At 41.8% G+C, this 20,353-nt stretch overlaps 1 protein-coding gene across 2 annotated transcripts in view; it reads right to left on the reverse strand.

Annotated features, from left to right (window-relative positions):
• LOC113021925 (zinc finger E-box-binding homeobox 1) overlaps positions 1 to 20,353 on the reverse strand; it is a 28,525-nt gene continuing 8,172 nt past the window's right edge. Inside the window, exons 2-8 of one of the 2 annotated variants that reach the window (XM_026166787.1) lie at positions 8,121 to 8,405; positions 6,576 to 6,785; positions 5,691 to 5,884; positions 5,366 to 5,477; positions 3,571 to 5,090; positions 2,823 to 3,006; positions 1 to 2,253 (exon numbers count right to left, since the gene is read on the reverse strand). In XM_026166787.1, the coding sequence (XP_026022572.1) occupies positions 1,607 to 2,253; positions 2,823 to 3,006; positions 3,571 to 5,090; positions 5,366 to 5,477; positions 5,691 to 5,884; positions 6,576 to 6,785; positions 8,121 to 8,405 (3,152 nt within the window). In that variant the 3' untranslated portion in view covers positions 1 to 1,606. Of the gene's footprint in view, positions 2,254 to 2,822; positions 3,007 to 3,570; positions 5,091 to 5,365; positions 5,478 to 5,690; positions 5,888 to 6,575; positions 6,786 to 8,120; positions 8,406 to 20,353 lie in introns of both variants that reach the window. The other variant, XM_026166786.1, reaches the window with a different exon arrangement.

Consider the following 20,353-nt stretch of genomic DNA (forward strand, 5'->3'; position numbering starts at 1 on the left):
AGTGCTAGGAAAAAATAAACAGTACTTGATATAATGAAAAAGTGTGCAGACACTGAGGGAAAGTAAAACTTTTTTTTTCGCTCACCTTTTTGGAGCAAAAATATCAGGTAAGGAACTATACAAGAGGGGGGTGGCACTTGGCGTGCCACATATGCACACACACACACATGCACACACACACACACAAATGTATTATGACCAAAAAAAGCATCTTTGGCCCAAGGTATGCATGAATGCTGCAAGCTTAGTCACACCTCATGCACCACCGTCTTATCTCATCGTAGCAAGGCTTTGTCGGATTACTCACAGTGTCAGAGTACATCTGAGGCACTTTTCACGTTGACTACACTGCAGTCAGAAAGAGGAAGTTAAAAGCTCATGTATGTGTCCTGAGTCTTGACCCTCTTGCCACACCTCAACAAACAGCCACAAAGTGCGACACATTATTATTATTCAGAAGGTGTGAAAACATGCTGAAGCACATGAAAATTTTTACGAGAAATGCCCGACATTTCAGCACTGAAGGAAATCAAGCCACTCTTTTTAATTATTACATGTACAGTGCGACAGTGCAAATTGTATTTGCTTGCTCTTGGGAAAAACCCCAAAGGCTGACTTCATCTTTGCCCCCTTTAACCTCTCATGCAGAAATGTAGAAATGACTGTCCTCAAGCAAGGTATACACTTTTAAAGGTGCAGTCCGATGCTTTTGGTTTTTTAAAAAAATAAATAACTACCTCCCACTTCTGCCTTCCCCTTTTCCCCCTTCTTACTCTTGGTGATTAGTTAAAGCCACAGAACAGCATAGTTAACCTGAAACCTTATAATTTCACAGCATAAATGTCAAGAGCCCTACAATATAACCTGTACTATACATACTCAAGCAATCGCCGGCTTTGGGACAAAGGACTAACTGCATGTGCATCTCAGCTGAAAACATGTTGCAGTTGTTGCTAATTCTTAAAACAGAGGTAAAGATTTGCATCAAATAAAAGGATAGTAGAAACTGAAAGTTATTTGCACTTGAGAATAAATATGCTAACTAGACATCGTGGCAAATCTGCTTGTAGCCTTTAACTTCTGGCCTTGATGCCACATTAAATTAAGACCAGATGTCTTTCCATCCTGCTTCCTTTAAGCTTCTAAGGCCACTCATTGGTGTGAATCTACACGCAAACAAATAAAGTACAAAAAAAAGTCAGCTGAATCCTGGATTTAGAAGGACAAACAAATGCTTTTTTTTTGTTGTTTTTGTTGTGCAACAGTCAGCAGCAGCAAGCATGTAAAATAGACAACATCATATCTGGATATGTGACATGACCTCAGACTAGTCAACCCATTTTTTTAGAGGTTCTGAAAGACAACAAAAAGGAAAAAAGGCAAATATTATAGATACATCAAGTCTATTTTACAGGATAACGCTTTGAAACTCGTATTCGCACATACATTTGATTGATGGCTTTGTCCTCTATAAGGCCATACATCCTTTGACAGTTCTGTGCATTTTGTAAGATAAGTAAATAACAAAAATCAGTCTTTATTACATACGTAAGAAAAAAAACAAGTCTTAATAGTAAATGGGTTTTAATGGCTGGTTAAAGTCACCTTAAGTTTTAATTCTGGGTAACTCTGTTAAATCCAAACTCAGTTCACATTTGTCCAAGTCTCCATTCCGGTCCTCGGTGTCTCTGTCCCAAGTTTGGCTCTCTGTATTGTCAATATGATCTTGCATGTCATATCTATTTCTCTCACTCTGAACTCCATTCTCACCTGCAGGTGATTCTTGTATGGGGTTACCTCCCAGTTCCTCTGCTGGGTCTGGCAAATTCACATCTGCCTCTTCTTTACGGTCATCGCAAACTCTTTCTTCCCCTTCTTCCTCCTCCTCCTCCTCCTCCTCCTCTTTGAGAGCATCCGGCGCTCCATCCAGACTGGAATCACTGAGAAAAGAGTGTGGAGTTTGGGTTTCATCCAGTGACAGAGGGGCGTCTTCAGAGAGGCGTCCCACAAGACTGTTGCCCGCTCCCGGTGTGAGAGGCATGTCATCTTGGTCTTGGTCTGGATCCTGGTCTTTGCTGCAGTATGCGTAACGGTGGTTCATGTGCTGGGAGTAAGAGCCAGAGTGGGAGAAGCGTTTGCCACACTTGTCACATTGGTAGGGTTTCTCTCCGGAGTGCAGTCGGCTGTGTTCAATCAGATGGTGCTTATGCTTGAAGGCCTTGTTGCAGATCTTACACTCGTGAGGACGTTTGCCTGCAATGAACACACAAACCGTTTCTATTACTGAGTTTGTGTCTGACATAAGTGTAAAAAACAGTTGACGTTTGTGATGAAGAACTAAGAAAGCTATGTAAAGCTAGAGAAGCAGTTGTGTACATTTGCATCAAGACTGGAAACAGGAAAACTGTTTGCCTGGCTCTGTGTAAAGGTAACAATTTCTGATTTATCGCTCTACATGCTATGTTTTTTCTTTCCTGTGAGAAATAGTCTGACACATAACCCTAAAAAAACCACAATGCTTCTTCCTGAGATTCAAACGTTTCAATTTGTGAAATTTAGAGGTATTAGCAGGTTTCTGGACAGTCATGTTAGCTGTGCCACTGCACCATTTCTATCATGTCAACAGCTGTTGGCCTTAGCCCCATATGCACCTTAAAGACATGAGAGTTGTGTTAAACGTCAGCCAGAAAGCTAATAAGCATCTTTTGAATAATTTCAGACTATTTTTTTGAATTTTTTTTAAGAGATAGCACCAATAAGCGGTACGTATATATTACAGGAAATATCACATAACAAGAGCAGGCCATGCGTGAGTCACAGACCTGTGTGCTCATATTTGTGGCGAAGCAATGAGCTGCTCTTTTGGAAAGTTTTTTCACAAATATCACAAGCGTAAAGCCCCTCGTCTGTCTTCTTCAGTCTCTTTCTTCCCGGCCCTCCTTCTCCATCGAACCCTTCGTCGATGAGTGAGAGATAGTCCAGAGCACCACGGTTCAATGCCTCGCCCTGCAGGAAAATGATAGCAGTTATGCATATATGTACTACTGGGGAAAGTTCAGTTCAGTTCAGTTCATTTTTATTTCAAACATTTCAAACATGTGCCTTCACAATCATTACAAAATATCATTCCATTATTTGTTTGAAAAGGAGTAGGCTGAAGTATTTACTTATTTGTCCCTACCCCCCCAAGTTCACTTGGTAATTTTTTTCATCTCCCCAAGATACAGCGGTAGTCACAACCACAAAGGCATTTTTGAGACGGATGTTTGTGTGTCTGTTTTTCTGTGGAAATGCTTCGCGTACACTATAGTGTAACAATCATACCAGATGGAGTCAAAAACTTTACAGGTGTGTGCTTGACACAAAAATAAACCCTGAGTTCAAAGACATATGTAGTGTGATTCATGAATGTAGTAGGAGTTTAATATCTGCTCAACTGTTGCTGATCTGACCGCCAATTCAGCGTTTTATAACATGAGATCATCTAAGTATTGCTCATGTTTCGTTTTTGTTATTTATATAACATCTTCCACAAGTATACGTTACACACCCCACAAACGCTGGGCTCACCATTAAACCTTGTCTCTCCTGATAAATCTTTTTCAGTGTAGCCTCTGCATCTGCCTCCATCATGTAGGCTAAAGGAGAGAGAAACCCCGGGGTGTTGGCCGTCTGGTTGAATGGAATTGATGTGATGCCTTCATGCCCTGAAAGCCCCACACCAGCCTGGCTGAACATTGGAAACCCATTGTACAAGGAACCTGGAAACACAGGAGCTCCGGCCACACTGAAGACCGGATGCGAATGCAGGGGGAGGTGTGAAGTCGGACTTGGTCTACCAAGCTGCTGGGTCCCGAGCTCCCTCCTCTCTCCTCTGCCTGAGCTGCCATTAACAGTTTTGTTCCTACTGCTCTGGTCAGAAAGCTGCTTGGGCAGGGAGAGGTCCAGAGGTTCGTTCTGTGCAGACCAGGGGTTGCTGGTTTCTTTCTGGGGTGAGGACAGTTCAGGAGAACAACTTGTGAGGTCAAGGCAAACCGGAGAAGTGAATCCCGAGGACAGAGCTCGTTTCCTGCCTCGAGGTGATGACAGCTCTGGGGAACGGTGTGTCAGCTCACTTGGGCTGCCCTTTTCCTGGCTCGGCCAGTGCAATCGCGAAGACAGGGCGTTATGGTGGAGCTGTGGGGGCGAGTGCATTGCAACCAAAAGGTGTTGTGGTACGGCGTGCCAGTTGTGCTTCTGCGATGGCGACTTATTTCCAGAAAGACCATTTGTCACTACACTTAATTTGCTGTTTTCTGGTTGGAGGACAGATCTTGGAAAGAATATAGACGGTGATGACGGGGCTTTACTGCGAAAACCCTCGGGTACCTCCGCTGCTTCTCTGTTGAGCTGACAGAGGTGGCGCTCATGATGCAGAAGTGCAGCCACACTGGAGAAATGCTGCGAGCACCAACGACACATTATCCCAAGAACACCCCTCTCTGGTTCGACCGATAGCGTGTCTCTTCTCCTGTCAGGTGAAACCTTTCTCTCATGCGATCCTCCGTTTTGATGTGCTCTTCTTTCCTCTTCATCTCCTCCTTCTCTGACAAGATCTTCATCTTTTTTTATGTCTCGTTGAAACATCTCCTGCAGCATATGCTCAAATTTGGTCCCCCCGGAGTGGAGATAAGGCAGTAGACTGGTCCCTTTGAGCATACTGGCCCTCAAAGAAAGCTCTGATGGGTCCCAAATCCTCGCCAGGTCTGACGCACTGGACAAGCTTGCGGTGCTTTGATTGAGATCCTGCAGTGAAAGCTGAAGGGGATCCACCGGTACTTGACCCAGAGGCCTGGTATTATCTTGGTTCTGCAAAACTAGCACCGAGCCCTTTTCATTACTACTTCTACCCCCACCAGCAGAGGGAGATGTTGGAAATGAGTGGGGGTAGGAGCTTTGGCTGTGTCCATTAAACACCCCGCTGGCTCCTCCTGGGTTTCCTCCTCCATGCCCGCCACCACTAAGGCACTTTTTACTGCTTAAATGGGAGCTGTAGGAGCCAGAGTGAGAGAAGCGTTTTTTGCAGTTGGAGCACTCGTAAGGTTTCTCTCCTACAAGATGAGACACAAAGTGGAGGCATTAGAGTCAGGATGCCACAGAGCAAATTGAAGAAAAAAAACAAAACCTTTCTGCGTGGGTGTGATCTTTTCACATTTTTCACAAGTCTCTTGTCCTGTGATGAATTATACTCGTTTCCTGTCAACACATCAATTTGGGTATAATTTTATACCATATAACTTGCAAAATAAGTAAGGGTTAGCGATAGAGTGGAAACAATAGCAAATTGATGGGTGAGTACAACTGTTTTGATGTTATTTTGTCTCACCGCTGTGGATGCGGAGATGCTCTTTGAGGTGGTGTTTGTACTTGAATGCTTTCCCACACTGCAGACATTTGAACTTCCTGGTCTCCATGCCTTGGTCCAATGTCATGGCACTCTAGGGCGACAGAACATTGTAATCAGTTTTAAACTACAGCACAGATACTCGGCTTTTTTTAGGATGTGAAGACGTAAGGTTGCCACTTCTGTGGATACACAGTTGCAAATAATCACCTTATAACGCTACATAAATGTTAATAAATCATTTTTGAATAAGTCGTTGCGATTTTGAAAGAAATTTAGCTTTGAGTTTCTTTTTGTGTCTGCTCACTTTGTCCTGCACTGGGTTGTGAAGTGCTAGGTGCCGCTCCATCTCCAGCCTAAGGGTGGCAGTGTATCCACAGAGCGGGCAGACCATGTGCCCCCCCTCCCTGTCTGGACAGTACTTGACATGGTCCCTCAAAGAAGCTCCTCGAGGATATACCCTGCTGCAAAATGGGCAGGCCTGCTGGGCCCTGCCTACATCTGCTGACAAGAAAAAGGTGACATTGTTTCTTTTGATAGATCAGCTGAAGTTTTATATAGTTTCATTTAATATACCCATCTATTTTAGAAGCCACAATATATATACTCTCAAGATTGAACTTCCATAGGATGCATCTTAAATAGAAAAGCAGCTGTCAGTATATCGGAGGCCATATAAGCCACCACTCGTACTCTACTTAGTACAAGCAAAGTGACCCAAATAAATAAAAATAATAATCATCTGAATAAAATAAGAACAAATAAAAACAAAAATACAATTTTTATAAGGACAATTAGACAGTGGGCTTAGATGCGTGCTTTAAAATACTCTACAGTTGCCACTTCTACAGAATAAAAGTTTGTGAGATTTAGTGTTATATTTATTTATTATTACATATTCAAAAGCAAGTACACAGAGCTGTGCATGTACAAATGACCTAACCTGAACTATGTAAATTACACTCTCACTTCGCTAACCTTTAACCTCAAACTAGCAGATATATAAAAAGCCATTACTTTGCTTTTTCGTTTCTGAGAATTACATTAGCATATATGATCTGATATATGTTATCACTGCGATTTGCTGTAAGCGTGGTGGTAACCGGCAGCCTCGAGAGGAAAAAGTTAGCATAAATTAATAATTGATTAGGTTCTTGTTGAGTATGATTGCAGCTGTGGCGCTTTGGCCTACCTGGTCCCTCAGGTGAGCAGTGCTGAGCACCTGGCGACCAGATAGCAGGAGGCAGGTCATCGTGCCCTCTGCTCGGGCGGTACACAGCTGCCGTGCCATTATGGTTCAGGTGATCTAAGAAACTAGCTGAGGTAGAGGCCTTCCTCAACTGAGCCAGGATTTCATACTGGGACAGGTCCTCCAAGGCATTCTGGGAGTCTGAACTCTTACCTGCAGGGAAAGTGATAAGCATTGGATATAGAAAAATATAAGTAACTATGAATTTATACGCATGCATTTTTAACTGAAGGTTAGGACTTGATTAATCTGTTGAGATGTGTTTCTGCTTTATTGGCTATTTTAACAGAAGAACACCAGCATCGGTACAAGGTTTGTTTTTCATTCAGTTAATTACCTAAAGTAGAATAAATTTTTTTTAAAGCACCAGAAGAGGCAGCTGTTTATTAAAAAAAAAAAAAAGACGGTGTACAACAAAAAGACCCCCGTGTGATTCCTTTGAAGATACATATTGATATATTACTGTTCCTGGGTTATCCAAAAGCCGGTGTCGGTGCTTTCTCTCTGAGTGTGCGTGTGTTGTCAGTGAAGCAGCATGTGCGCGCAGACTGAACGTCAGTTGCCAACTTTCACTGTGCAACTGAATCTAAGGGGACTAAACTGTTTATGTGAAGACTGACAGATGAAACAATGAATTTAGGGAACTATTTGGCCAGATATGAAGCTAGATTTAAAAATTCTTTGTGATTCGTGCCCTTGAGCAGAGTGACAGGCAGAGAGAAAAAGCCACAGATGTACGCGAAGAAGAGACGGCGCCTCCTATCACAACTCCAGCCAATCAGCTCGGCTTAAAAGCGACTTTGAGAAAGATTTTTCAAATGTTTGCAGATGTTGGCATATTTTGAGCTGTTTTTTAATGTGGTGAAGGGAAGAGCCTGTGCGGTTGAGCGTTGTAAAAACTCTGCTTCGCCTTCATCAGGCAAGGCCAAATCACACGAGGCGAGGGAGCTAAGTGATTGTTAGTAGGCAAGCCGCGTGAGCCTTTGATCTCTCCTAAATAAAAGGGAAAGCCTCACGTCGCGCAGTTCTGATTTCAGTACCGTAACGTCACCTCTTTGATGCATGGAAATATTGTGACATTGTGTGGGATGAGTTCTTTTGTCATGCTTTCAGAAGGCTGCCTTTTCAAAGAGAAGAGTGAAAAAAAGGAACAGCTTGTAGGGAAGGCATGGTTTCACGAGGAGCTGATATGAAGATGTATCTAGAGGGCTCTGAGAAGCATCATGAGACTGGTGGTGTTGCATCAGAAAAACACACAAACTTGTTTACACATACAGTAGTGTTAAACACCCCAGCAGCAGCAGCAGCAGCTTCAGTTGTTTCATACATATACAGTATATGTACATTTTGCAAGCATAACTGATTTGCTGTGTTAGCCTGGGCTTAATTCTGTGGAAGCACAAGCAGCAATATTTTAAAGCTCAGAAAATATGGAATTAATTTAGAATGGCAAATGAGGTGCAGCTATTATGTAAGCTTATAACTTACAGTACATCCTCAGCGGGTCCTGGTCTCCCTCCCTTTCAGTGGACATGAAGGATGCGTCCTCTGTGGCCTTGGTCTCTGACTCCACCTGGCCCCAGCAGTTCCTGCTGCCGGGGCTGAGGCTGTGCAGCCGGGTGGACTGAGCAGGGCTGCCAGGCTCCTCTGTCCCCTCGCTGGGCGTCAGGCTCGTCTTATCCAGGCTCTCCTGGCAGTCCTGGGGCTCCAAGCTCCACAAACCCACCTCATCCTCCCCCTCAGATCCCAGTAAACTCACTTGGTCGGCATCAACTGCAAAAAGATGAGACAAAACTCTCAGTTTGGACACAGGACTTCATTTTTCAATGCGGCAAACCATCAGTGTGCTCATTAATTCTGAAATGGCGCGCTGAAATTTCAGTTTAACCAGAAATACTCTGCGCACGTATATTTATTGAGACACCACTTACTATTTTTGTGCCATCCAAATCAATAAACGGAATTTTTTTAACCATCACTCAAAATGCAGCAACATGTGTTTCTTATCATTTCAGATGGCATTCAGCGGGGTGAGCTACAGATTATTACTAATGAAGACCAGAGACAATGCTCCGCGATTAAATAAAAATATGTGAGGAACTGAAACCAAACAGGGAAGAGAAACACAAGCAAAAATTCAAAAATGTTTTGCAAATTTTAACAGTCCAAAGGGGGGCAAACACAAAATGCTGTTGTTATTTATTGTAGTTTTGCCGGTTGTTTGTTTGTTTGCATTGTTTCTCGGAAAGTAAGATGAATGACACTCTTGTCCTTTTTAAGTCGTTCAGTTGTTTCTCGTTATGAGACGCTTCGTTTGGCTTTTTGTGGTTCGATGTGCGGTTTATGATCAATATAAGTAATTTCTGGTCAGTCTCCAAAAAAGATAGTTTGAGTCTGACGCAACTGAGAACAAAGTGTGGCTTTCATTTTGAAAATAAATGAAAAAAAGACGTGTTACCGTACCCTTAGAAAAGACATATAATATACAAATGTATTAAATTAAGGCCACGATCAAACATAGCATTTTGAATGAGTTTATTTAATTATTCCATCTTTCTGTCATTGGGAACTATTTCAATATAAAATTACTTTTTTGTGGTTATTTTATGTCTAAATTCATTTTTCAATCACTTGATGGTGCGTTGTGTGACTATGCAGCAGGAATGTAATGGAGCAGTCAGAAAAAAAGACACATAACATATCGTAATTTAAAAATATGCCCTATGTGCCCAGAATGGAAAGGCGCATTACTTTTTCCCATGGCAAAGACAATAAATGACAATCACAAACACATGCCTTGGATTTCATATGTAGGCTCTTATTTCCAAGGCTTTTTTGAGGACGCTCTGTTTTTTCCTCTCTGATTAGCAATATCTAATCACAACCGAGTAACGACCCTGTACGACAAAGCCAAACCGTTGTCGAAGGGTGCGCGAAGGCCGTGCCGGCACACAGAGGGCTCCATCTTTAACCTCCTAAGACCCGAACTCTTCCACGACATGCATTTTTAATTTCTCTTTGATATTTGGGCACATTGGGGCCCGATGAATGTAAAAACAAAGAATTACCAGATTTTTTTTTTTACCTTACTTTTGTTTTTAAGAAAAATAAGAGCCACATATGAGGATATTCATTTAAAATTTTGATAGAACAGTAGCAGTATAATGTCCTTGTAAGTGGATATCAGGCGCATGTAGAGCAAAATTGAGTATTTTGGTCTAAATAACCCAAAATGTGATGTCCACATATGTGGACGGCAGGTCCTAGGAGGTTAAAAATAAGGATTCTGATTTGCAGCATTTCAGCCATGCTCTAACTTTTCTCTTTATTATTATAGGAGTGCCTTATGTTAATAAGATCAGAAAGAAAATAAGGTTTCACAGCTCATTAAATTTCATGAAACACCAACAAAGTTTATTCATTAAACTGTCAAAACAACGCTCAGTCACTCTTGAAAGATTTTTTGTTTGAGCTGCTCCAACAACACTCACAATAATTTATGAGTGCTTTGCTTTCAACTCATCTGCACATCAAGCTACAGCCCACAGCTCGCAGTGACACAAGCCAGTGACTAAACAATGACTACGGGAGACATTTTAGAAAAACCTAACTCATCAACTTTACAGCTAGAAGAAACAAACACACGCAGATAACACACACACACACTCACTCACCGTAATACTGAAAGCGCATGAGGGGGTTCAGTACTACAGAAGGGGGCAGCCCACAGTCACAAACACCTAACGCATACTTTACACATATTCCTTTGATTAATGCTGGCTAATCTCAAAGTGGAACACCTACATGTGTATCTGTTTGTATCAGCAGGTTGTGTGATCTGCCCCAACTTCACTGCACCAGGGCACTGAGCGCAGTCAAGCGAAATTCTGGTTCATCTGAGGCGAGTCAACCAATGCATGCTTCAAGCATTGCTGCTCCACAAAGGTGGAAAGCAATGACTTGCTTTTATGGGGGGAACAAAACCGGTCATTAAACGTGCTTTACCGTAGCAGGCACCTATGAAGATATGCGATGCGGTTAAAGGCGGCCCATCGGGCCTGCAGGAGACTCGGGGATGATAGGACGTACCGCTGGGACAAAAATGAGGAAAATCTGGTCTGGATTAGCATCAAATTGGCTCTAATTTTCTCTCTCATAACAGTGAGTGACACTGAGTCTACATGTGCTGTCATTAAAGCACACCGAGCTGGATGGTTTTCATTATCTGGCCTGTTGATTTATTTATTTGGATGGCAACCGCATCCTTCAAATATTTTTTTGTTGGAACAGGACAGTGAGATATTTGAAGAGCGTGAGAGTGCCTGCATTGCCTGCTAAGTAGACACTAGGTACAGAGGAGTGTAAGAGTGATGGATGCACGTAGCCTGTAAGCATCATAAGAAAGTGTAACTTGTAAAATGAGAAAACACACAGCACAGCACAGCAGAAAATAGTACACAGCCATGGTGCAGGAACTTTAGTGTGCGTGGGAAGAATGTGACTCATATCCAGACTGTGCTGCATCATGCTTGACATTGTCGATCATTCAGTCTTCAGGGGACTGATTCTGATCGTTTGACAACAACAGTGTTCAGATCACACACTGGAGTGCTATTTTAATCTGTCTGCTGCTTTCCCTGCATGTCAGTGACAGAACATCTGAAAGATTGGCGGCCTGACTGCCAGAAACACGTCTTTTTTTATAAATCCTGGCACGCCAGTCAGAACACACACTGCTGTTCTGGTTGTCGCGCGACGTGCAGTCCATCTTGAAATTCGTCTTAAGCCTAAAAAGTGAAACTTATCATTTGGTTGTTCCCAACGAAAAAGGGAGATAATGCCTGAACCACTTCATAAGCACAAACAAAGATTTTACAAAAGTAAAGTTCCAACAACAACAAAATCTGGCATAAAGAAAAAAATCCTGTTAGCTCTGAGAAGTGCACACAGTCTCAGTGCTGGCCTAAATCGGCACTGTTTATATGCCCGAGGGCATCTCCTGTACAACACCATGCTAAACTGCAGTTTATTTTACGACGCACACATGTGATCTAGTATTGGCTCAGTAATTATGTGGCTAAATGGTAAACACGCAATAATTGAAATTACCTTGTTTGTTTCTTCTGGTTTTAAATGGCAACAAACAAGGCCAAGCCCAATTTACCGCCCAATGCAAATGTTCCCATTCCCATGTTGATTTTCTACATTTAAAAATTAATACTTCAAAGAAACAGTAAAATGATTTAATATTGTTAATGATATTCAGTAGATTTTTACTGCTCAGTGGGAGCAAAAATTCAATAAAACTTTCTTTTAGGGAAATATTTAAGTCATGTTGGTGGTTGTCATCCAACTGAAAATGGTTACTTCTTTTGAAGAGTGTAAAAGCTCTTGCCTGGATTTTATATAAATGCGCAGAGTATGAAAAAAGGTTGTGTTGTCATTTTTGGTATATTCACAAATCAAATTCTGTGTATATCTCACGACAAGCCTGGTATTAAAATTTGTTTTAAAAATATAAAATAAAAGTCAATATCAGAAATTAATTTTAAAGAGCTCAATTTAGATCTTGAAAAATACTCCATTTATTTAATTTTTGGCTGCAAACTTTGAATTTATTTTACTTTATTACTTTTGAAAGATTCATACTAAATCACAAATCAAGGAAACATTTTTACAATAATCAGAAAAAAATGATGATTTGACACAACACATGTAAATGTAACATGAGTCATGACACAGTCCCATGGTGCCAATCTCACATTAAAATGACATCTGATGCATTTCAGTACATTACTGTACAACATGTAGGTGGTAAAACTGTCAGAATCAACATTCACACAGCTGAACACACAAAATTAAAAGCGTAGCTCTCCGCCATTTCTGTAACACACACTAACTAAATATATATATATACACGCATATCTAAATATACTCTGTGTATTATTTTAAAAAATTGATTTGGTCAGTGTGTGAAATAATGCTTCTCCAATCATTGTAAATTTGCGATGAGTTCACAGGTGTCAAAAGAAAACACAACACTTGCTATTTTGAACTCAATAAATTACCACATGAGGGTCACGGACGCCCACATGCTAAACGAGAAACAAGAGCAGGAAGATGTCTGTATTGCCATTTTACAGTACCTATGAGAGCAGTTCAGAGGCGAGGTAGGTCCATGTTCATCTGCACAGCACGCTGGTGTCGATAGCTATCACCTCTGTTTAAGAATACATCGCAAAAATCTAATATGCGCTTTAAAAAAAATTTCACTGTGGCAGCTCTCCTATTCATACCTGCTGTCTGACATTCGCACAATGAGTCAGGGGAGGACCGCAACCAAGAACAAACACCTCCCACCTGATCTTCATCTAAGCAGCAATTCACATTCTCTCTATGATTCTCAGGGCAAGGGCGACTACTGATTGTGGCACCCTGGCCTGCTTTAGTTACTTACCTTCACAACACTGAGTGGAAAAAAAACCCATGCTGATCCCAATGTGCCAGACATGTCTTATGCCTCTGTTATGATAGTAAATTTCATGGCTGGCAAAAGAGAAATCAATGTTTCCATATTGCAGATTGTTAAGATGCTGGATAGCAATAATATGCAAGTTTAAAGGCGAGCTCAAGTGAATTGTCATCTGAGAAGTTTTCTCATGTTAGTATGCAACTCTTAATTTCAAATTTTCCACATGTTTTACAGATAATATAATGAGGGCTGACAGCAAATTGAAGATTAAATGCTCCAAATTGCATGTTAACCAGTAGGAATGGTGGTAATGTAATGTTTTGCTGCACTTTTACTGCATTTCTGTGGCCAGTGAAAAGGAAGTGCAAACATTCTTGTCTAATGATGGAGAAAATAACCACAAACACATTGATATGAAAGTCTGTGTTTAACAGTCAACTTTTAATTTAACTTGATTGCAGTCGTATCTTTGCTGGTTGGCAGCGAGCCACACAAGCACGCGCACGCACACACACACACATACACACAGGAAAAAAAAGTCTGCAAATGGCTTCTGGCGAGAACAAGACTGAAAGTGTGACACACTGATAGGGATTGTAAAGGTCATATTAGTGTGGAGGAAGAGATGCTTAAATGTGATGTGTGGTGCAGTATGTGATTTTGCATTCTTGCAGTGTGTTTGGTACACAGCGTTGTGGTGCGTGTTAGAGAAATGGGGTGACAACTTGCCTTGCACAGACACCAGTGCAGGAGAAAGATTACTGCGCAGAGCGTAAACTATACTAACGGCAAGACAGAGAGAAAGAAGAGGTTGTTCTGAAAGGAAGAGATAAGAGAATAAGAAAAGAAGAGTGAGGAGTTGATAAGAAAATTGAGAGAAAGAGACAGAAAGCAACAGTGTCAAACTGTCCTTGACACAAATCCTCCAACTGATGCTGAACTGTGAAAACACGTTACAGAGGGAAATTCCCTCTGCAGACACACATAAACTAAGTTACAAACATAAGCTGCGGGCAAAACGGGGAACAAGACCAGCTCACTGTGTCAGAAAACTGCAATACCATCAAATGCAGCAATAAATGTGTGTGTGTGTGCTTGTGTGTGTGTGCGCAAACCTTAAAAGAGTATCTGAACTGCAGTCTGAGATAGAAAAGTGGAAGTCCATGCAATGCCACAGCAGCACAGTCACAGCTCTGTGCTTTAGATGTCCCACTTATTAAGAGACACCACCCTCTCAGAATAAGAAAAAAGGAAACACCACCACAGCATTTGCAGCCGAGGGTCAACATCTGCCTTTGAAAGACACAACAATGAGCTTAAGAGCTAATTTCCTTAAAGCCGATCAAGGCGACGAGAAAACAGAACAGCGTTGCGATTTTGCACACCAAGCATCGACCTTTAAATTGACAACAAAGATGCTGTATTGAAACTATTTTGCCTTTGTTCAGCGTGGTTTTTAATGATCCGGTTCAATTAGGGCCCTTGTGACACAAAAATAGAACCGCTTTTGGCATTTTTATAGCTTCAAAGGCACTGAGCCATTTAGTGATACTAACAAAGTTGATTTGTCAACAAGTTATGCTTTTAGTGTGACTGCGCTGGTGTTAGTTTCATTATTCACATATGAGCTCTCGGTTCAATTTCAGAGGACGCTCGGCAAATCAAAGTACAGCCCCCAAAAACGCCTACTGTAACACACATTGTCGAGCTGTACGCAGCTCTCATGGCTGCTTTGAGAAGGCCAAGGCATTTGAAAATCAATTGATATCAGTATTACTGATCTGTTATACTTTATCAACATAACACATCACTGCGCCAAACAGACCACATGTGCTTAATGGAAACCTGCTCTGATGCGAGTTCAAACAGCTTAGAGATTAAACCAACAGCAAACAAGCAAAAATAGTGTACGCCAGGGCAAGCGAGCAAAATGAACTGTACGCTTACTGTAAATTACTGTAGTTTGCCGGTAACGTAGTCGGCCTCATGGCCTGCTGTTGTCAATAGCTTTCGTCGTCAATCCAAAACACATTTCTTTCTCTTTTCTACATCTGATCGGTCTAATCGCCTCCTTCGCGCTTCGTCATGCGTCCCGGATATCTATGCTTAGTTTCAGCACGCTCTAAATAATGAGGAGAATGTGTGAATTAATGACTGGTGACTATAGCAGCCTAACTGTGTGTACAGAGGTTAAAACACATCTGATTTGGTGCTGCAGCACGATGATGCCATGATAGAGAGTCAGACATCAAGAACGCAAAGGCGAAAAGAAAGAGGAGTAGTCAGAATGAGCAGTGACAGGAAAGCCGTCCAGATAACTTCTATTCTAATCACACCGCAAAGGTGCACTTGCGCCGGCGAGGCGGTGAGAAAAGTGTGACTCAATTTGGAGGTGCATTACAAGAGACAGTGTGAAGAGGGACAGGCACTCTCATCCCCACTTGTACAGTCCCACCCAACTATGTATTCTTAGATTGTGGTGAGTCAACTGTTGACTTCCATGATATATTTTTGTAACCTATAATGATCTTATATGATTTTAAGCACAGAGTTGACAGCTGCTTTAACAAGAACTTAAAAGTTAACAGCTTTACAAGTTTCAGGAAGAAGGGTTATAAATCATTGAGTGTCTCAATACAACAATTTCTATCCTCTAAGATGGGTAACGTCGCTTTATAAAGAATGCTGCTTTAACTTAGTTATAGACAATGCACGCATAACCTGAAACACACCGCAGCGGCACCTTGCCATTCTGGGTTAGTCACTTTGTGTGTTTTCATGAATGCTGAAGGAACAACAGAGCAGGAGGTAAATGAAAAAAAGTAGAAGAAGAACAAGAGGAAGAGCAGCACCTCTGCCTCACATTTTAGCCTCTGCGTGCAAATAAAAAGCCAAATAAATGGGCCCTGAAAACTATTAAAGCAACTCGAGTTAAAAATGACTTGAGCAAATTTTGCGGTTCATCGAACAGAATCACATTGTTTTTTGCATTATGTATGCGAAAATGTAGCAATCAGTTTTCCTCTTTGCAAAAATGAGGCAAGGTGTGGTATGAAGAGGTGTGCAACAAGGCTTTGTGGTTGTCTGTCGTCTTCCTTTGGAGGTTTCCTGTATGCTGCTGCCTGCATGTTTGCCACCGTGTTTACCTGTCCTCCCGACCACCGCAGTGACATTTATCAAAGAAAACAATGTTACCTTGACTGACACAGACTTTTACCTTCAAAGCAAAAGAGGTTTCTGCATCAGTGACCCTCTTTTTGCAGTGCTGCATGCCACACAGTAAAGAGAAAGAGTCAGATGTACTAAATAGTAGTTTAAAAAAATCTATCTATATATTAGGAACTAGAGCAAAAGGCAAAACTGCACATTTACGTAGATTACATATTCAAGTCCACAGTATTCACTGTTCACAGCAATTGACCCCAGTTGAGCTTTTGTAGGTCCGTTTTCATTGTTTTGATTCCAAAATGATAATAAGGCCCACACGAGACAATCAGAAAGTGACCTACTAAAGTTAGAAAGTGACACACTGCCACCATCATTCTGGACTTCCCAACTTTGTCAGGCTAAATTGCCCTTTTTGACTCACTTGGTGTGTCAGTGACTCACCGCTAGTGACAAGTTGACTTCACAACTGCATACATGCTGTGTGCGAGAGCGTGTTTGTGTATGCATGAATTATGCTTTGCTGCCATCGCACTCTGTGTGCATCTGCTGCAACTCAGAACGGAGCTGGTGAGAAAGGTTAGCTCGGTTAGAGGAACACGTTATTTCGAGTTGGCCCTTCGCCTCCTCCTGTGGCGCGGTTTCCGTGTGCCGAGGGATCGGTGCTGGAATGCAGAAACGGTCACGGGGGGACCCACGCGCTCACCACATTGTGAATCAAAACCCAAACTGTGCTTCATTAGACTCCTGTCATTGCAAAGACTCTCACACCACTCTATAAATATCCCAGTCTGCCCCCTCCAAATTTGTTTTCCCTCTTTTTTCTGACACATGAAAATGCTCAGGGACTGTTCCAGACTTCAGATGTGGCTCTTTATTTTGTACGTTGGCGCAAGAAACCACACAATAGTGGCTCCTTTTGAATATTAAAACATTCCCTGACGGGGATACAAAGGTTCTGAAGTTTTTTAATAGGGATAAACACTAAATAAAACTTCTCTTTGAGCTTAACAGTTATGCAATGTGGGATTTGGTTAGTTCAACTCAAGCAGCAACGTTGAGTTACTCACTCCATGAGATTTGTTTTGAGGGGGAAACAAGTATGTCTGGTATCCCACTGACTTAAAACATCTGTATATAAGATGTGTTAGAGGTGTTTTGCATGATTTAGTATTAAGAAAAGATCAAAATTCCTTAATCTGAGCACTTAAAGCAGATTTAAAACAGAATACACTTCTGAGGAACCCACCCCATTAAGTTCTGAAAGATCAGAACACAGCCCACAGTGGTATTCGCCACTGCAGAAACACACTGAACTGCTTCTATAGCTGACAAAAGGACTGATCAGCTTCACATTCAAAAGTGAAAAATAGTAGAAAAAGTATAATATCCAATAACATGTCTTAATCAAGCTTTGTAATAATACATTTTCTTCTGTTCAGACAGCCTGCTGATGAGACATACCTAACATACAAATGTGGCGCCATCCTCTGGCCTATGTTGGCATTACAAATCCCCCAAATGAGCGATTATGACACCAAACTATCAACTATCAAGTGACAAAATGTGACGTCATCATAGCAAAAAGAAAAAAAAAACGTGCCGCTCTGCTTTATTTTTTGGCCTTTCTCTAAATTGCACACGCCCGTGAACAAAATCGTCTCCCCCTCTGCCCTGACCGGCTTTCTTTTGTCACTTTTTCTGTCCTTGAAGCGCGCACACGTCAATAGATGCAGACAAAAAAGAAAAGCACGCGCTATTAAACTGGTCGTTCTGTGGTTACGCAGTTCTCATTAGTAAGATTTATGAATCATACTGCATATTAATTTACACACATGCGAATACTGGTTGCTTGCCACTTGATACGTGCCGTATGTGCGAGTGTGTGTGTGCTGTTGCGCAGAAGAGGCCTGAAAACCAACTCCTTAAAAAAGAAACTAATTAAAGTCACAGAGAAAAAATGCAAAGGCAGCAGAACCACACAAGAAAGTGTGTGCATGTCATTACTGACCTGGCCCACGTTTTAGAAAAAAAGAGGCAAGAAGAGAGAGAGTGTAAAACCTCGACGAGTGAAATAATGTGCATAAAAAAAGACTCAACAAGGAAAACGTTTAAAAAGCAAACTTGGGGAGTTTAAGAGGATCTTTGATGTGTATCAGAAGAGGAAAGCAGCCTTGCGACTGGGACGACAGTAATTTTAAGTCAAAGCAGAAGGCTCGCTGACTGGCTGCCTTACTGGCTGCCTGGCTGACTGCCTGGCTGACTGACTGTGGTCTTTGATGGCGCTGGCTGTTTGAAGTGGTTTTCGGGGGATGGGAGCAGCGTGTGGTGTCAGTGGGACAGGGGAGGCACTCGGAGAGGGGGGGACATGATGGCGACCGTACAGCATTGGGGGAGCCCGGGTTGGGTGGAGCAGACGACAGGGAGAGAGGAGGATCAAATAAAGAAAAGAAATGGATAAAAACGGGAAAGTGAGATATGTGGTAACAGCGATACAGGAGAACCGAGGGGATGATAAAGAGCAGGAAGAAAGAACCAACGACTGAGGGGAATGAGGGACGACAGTAAAAGTTTAAAATCTGTGGATTGACAGTTAATGAATTCACAAAAGTAAAGCTTTCAAATCTCAGTCTCGTCCCAGGATGAGGCCTGGACACATTCGCACCTACCGATTACTTGTATCATTTAAGTGATGTTACCTCCCTCTGATAAGCTCCCAGGGTGCCTTATGACTTATTTCCCCTTGCATCCCTCCTGCAGTGCTGCACACATGCACTCTATAATCATAACTACGCTGCTTCCCTGAGGTACCAAAGTTCACTGTGCAACTAAAAAGGAAAAAGAAATTGATTTTGTACAACTTTAAAATATATATATATTTTTTTTAACTCTGACTTTCCATTTTTCTTTTATGAGTAACCGGCCCTTATGATTAAAAACCTTCCCCGTTTTGGCAATTTTGCAACCTGTCACATACCACCAGAAATTCTGCAAAAAAAAAAAAAGGATGAGATAAGACTATCTAGTAGACTGTTACATGATGATAAATGAGAGATTGAACCAATACACGCTGCACTGCTTCCTTTCTAGCCCATAATACGTCCGGTGTATGCATCATGTTCTTTATCATACCTGAGCTTAAGCCTAGTTCGCATGATCTCATAGTGTATAATTCTAGCATGCATCTTTGCTCCATGTGAGGCAAGTTTGACCAGAGTGTTTTGGACTGACCACGTCCGAAAACATGGCGTTTAAAAAACATACGGCTTTGCAAGAACGGGCATCTCATTACTTTTCTAAGATTTCCAGTTGCGACCTTATCATGTTTACTCCTATGTATGCAAAATCACTTGACTGATAACATGAATTTTTGCTGTGCAGAGGAAATGCATTCACCATCTCTAAAGTAAATGATGGAGAGGCTCAGGGTTTCTTCCACTCGCAAAAGAAACCCAAAGAGTGAGCTAAAGGGAGTGTGATTGATATCAGCGTTTCAAACACCGAAAGCCTCGACTGTTACAGGTGGGCATTCATTCCACAGGTGAGGAATGTTTACTCCCTACCAAGTGACTGTGTGTGTGTGTGTGTGTACACCAGAGAGATTGATGTGCAGGGCAGATATAGGTGGTACCAGGTGATCACAGGTACAGAGAGAGGGAGTTGAACTTTCCCATGCGTTCTTGTTGTCAGTCCTGGCTTGTTAGAAGGCCCTTTTGTGAAGAGGTACTGCAGTGTGGAACAAAAAATAAACAACAACAACTCACAGATTAACCGATGATAAAGTATTCCTTAGTTACAGCACTAGTCTGGGTATTTCAAACATGTGCAGTACTGTGCAAAAATCTTGAGCCACCCCTCATTTCTTACATTTTGCATCCAAGGAGCCACACAGAGCCACACACTGGGCTTTCTGAGGGTCTATCAGTGTTGTTTTACTCAGTTTCACTCAAGTCCTTGCACCTGACCATTTTCAGAGGAATGCTTTTTTAGGCCGCTAATGAATCATTCAAGCAAAACAAAGGTCACTAACTGAAGTGTTATGTTTACACATAACAGACAACTTAGCAAAGAGACAATTACAAAT

Source organism: Astatotilapia calliptera, chromosome 5 (assembly GCF_900246225.1).
Source record: "Astatotilapia calliptera chromosome 5, fAstCal1.2, whole genome shotgun sequence".
NCBI lineage: Eukaryota > Metazoa > Chordata > Actinopteri > Cichliformes > Cichlidae > Astatotilapia > Astatotilapia calliptera.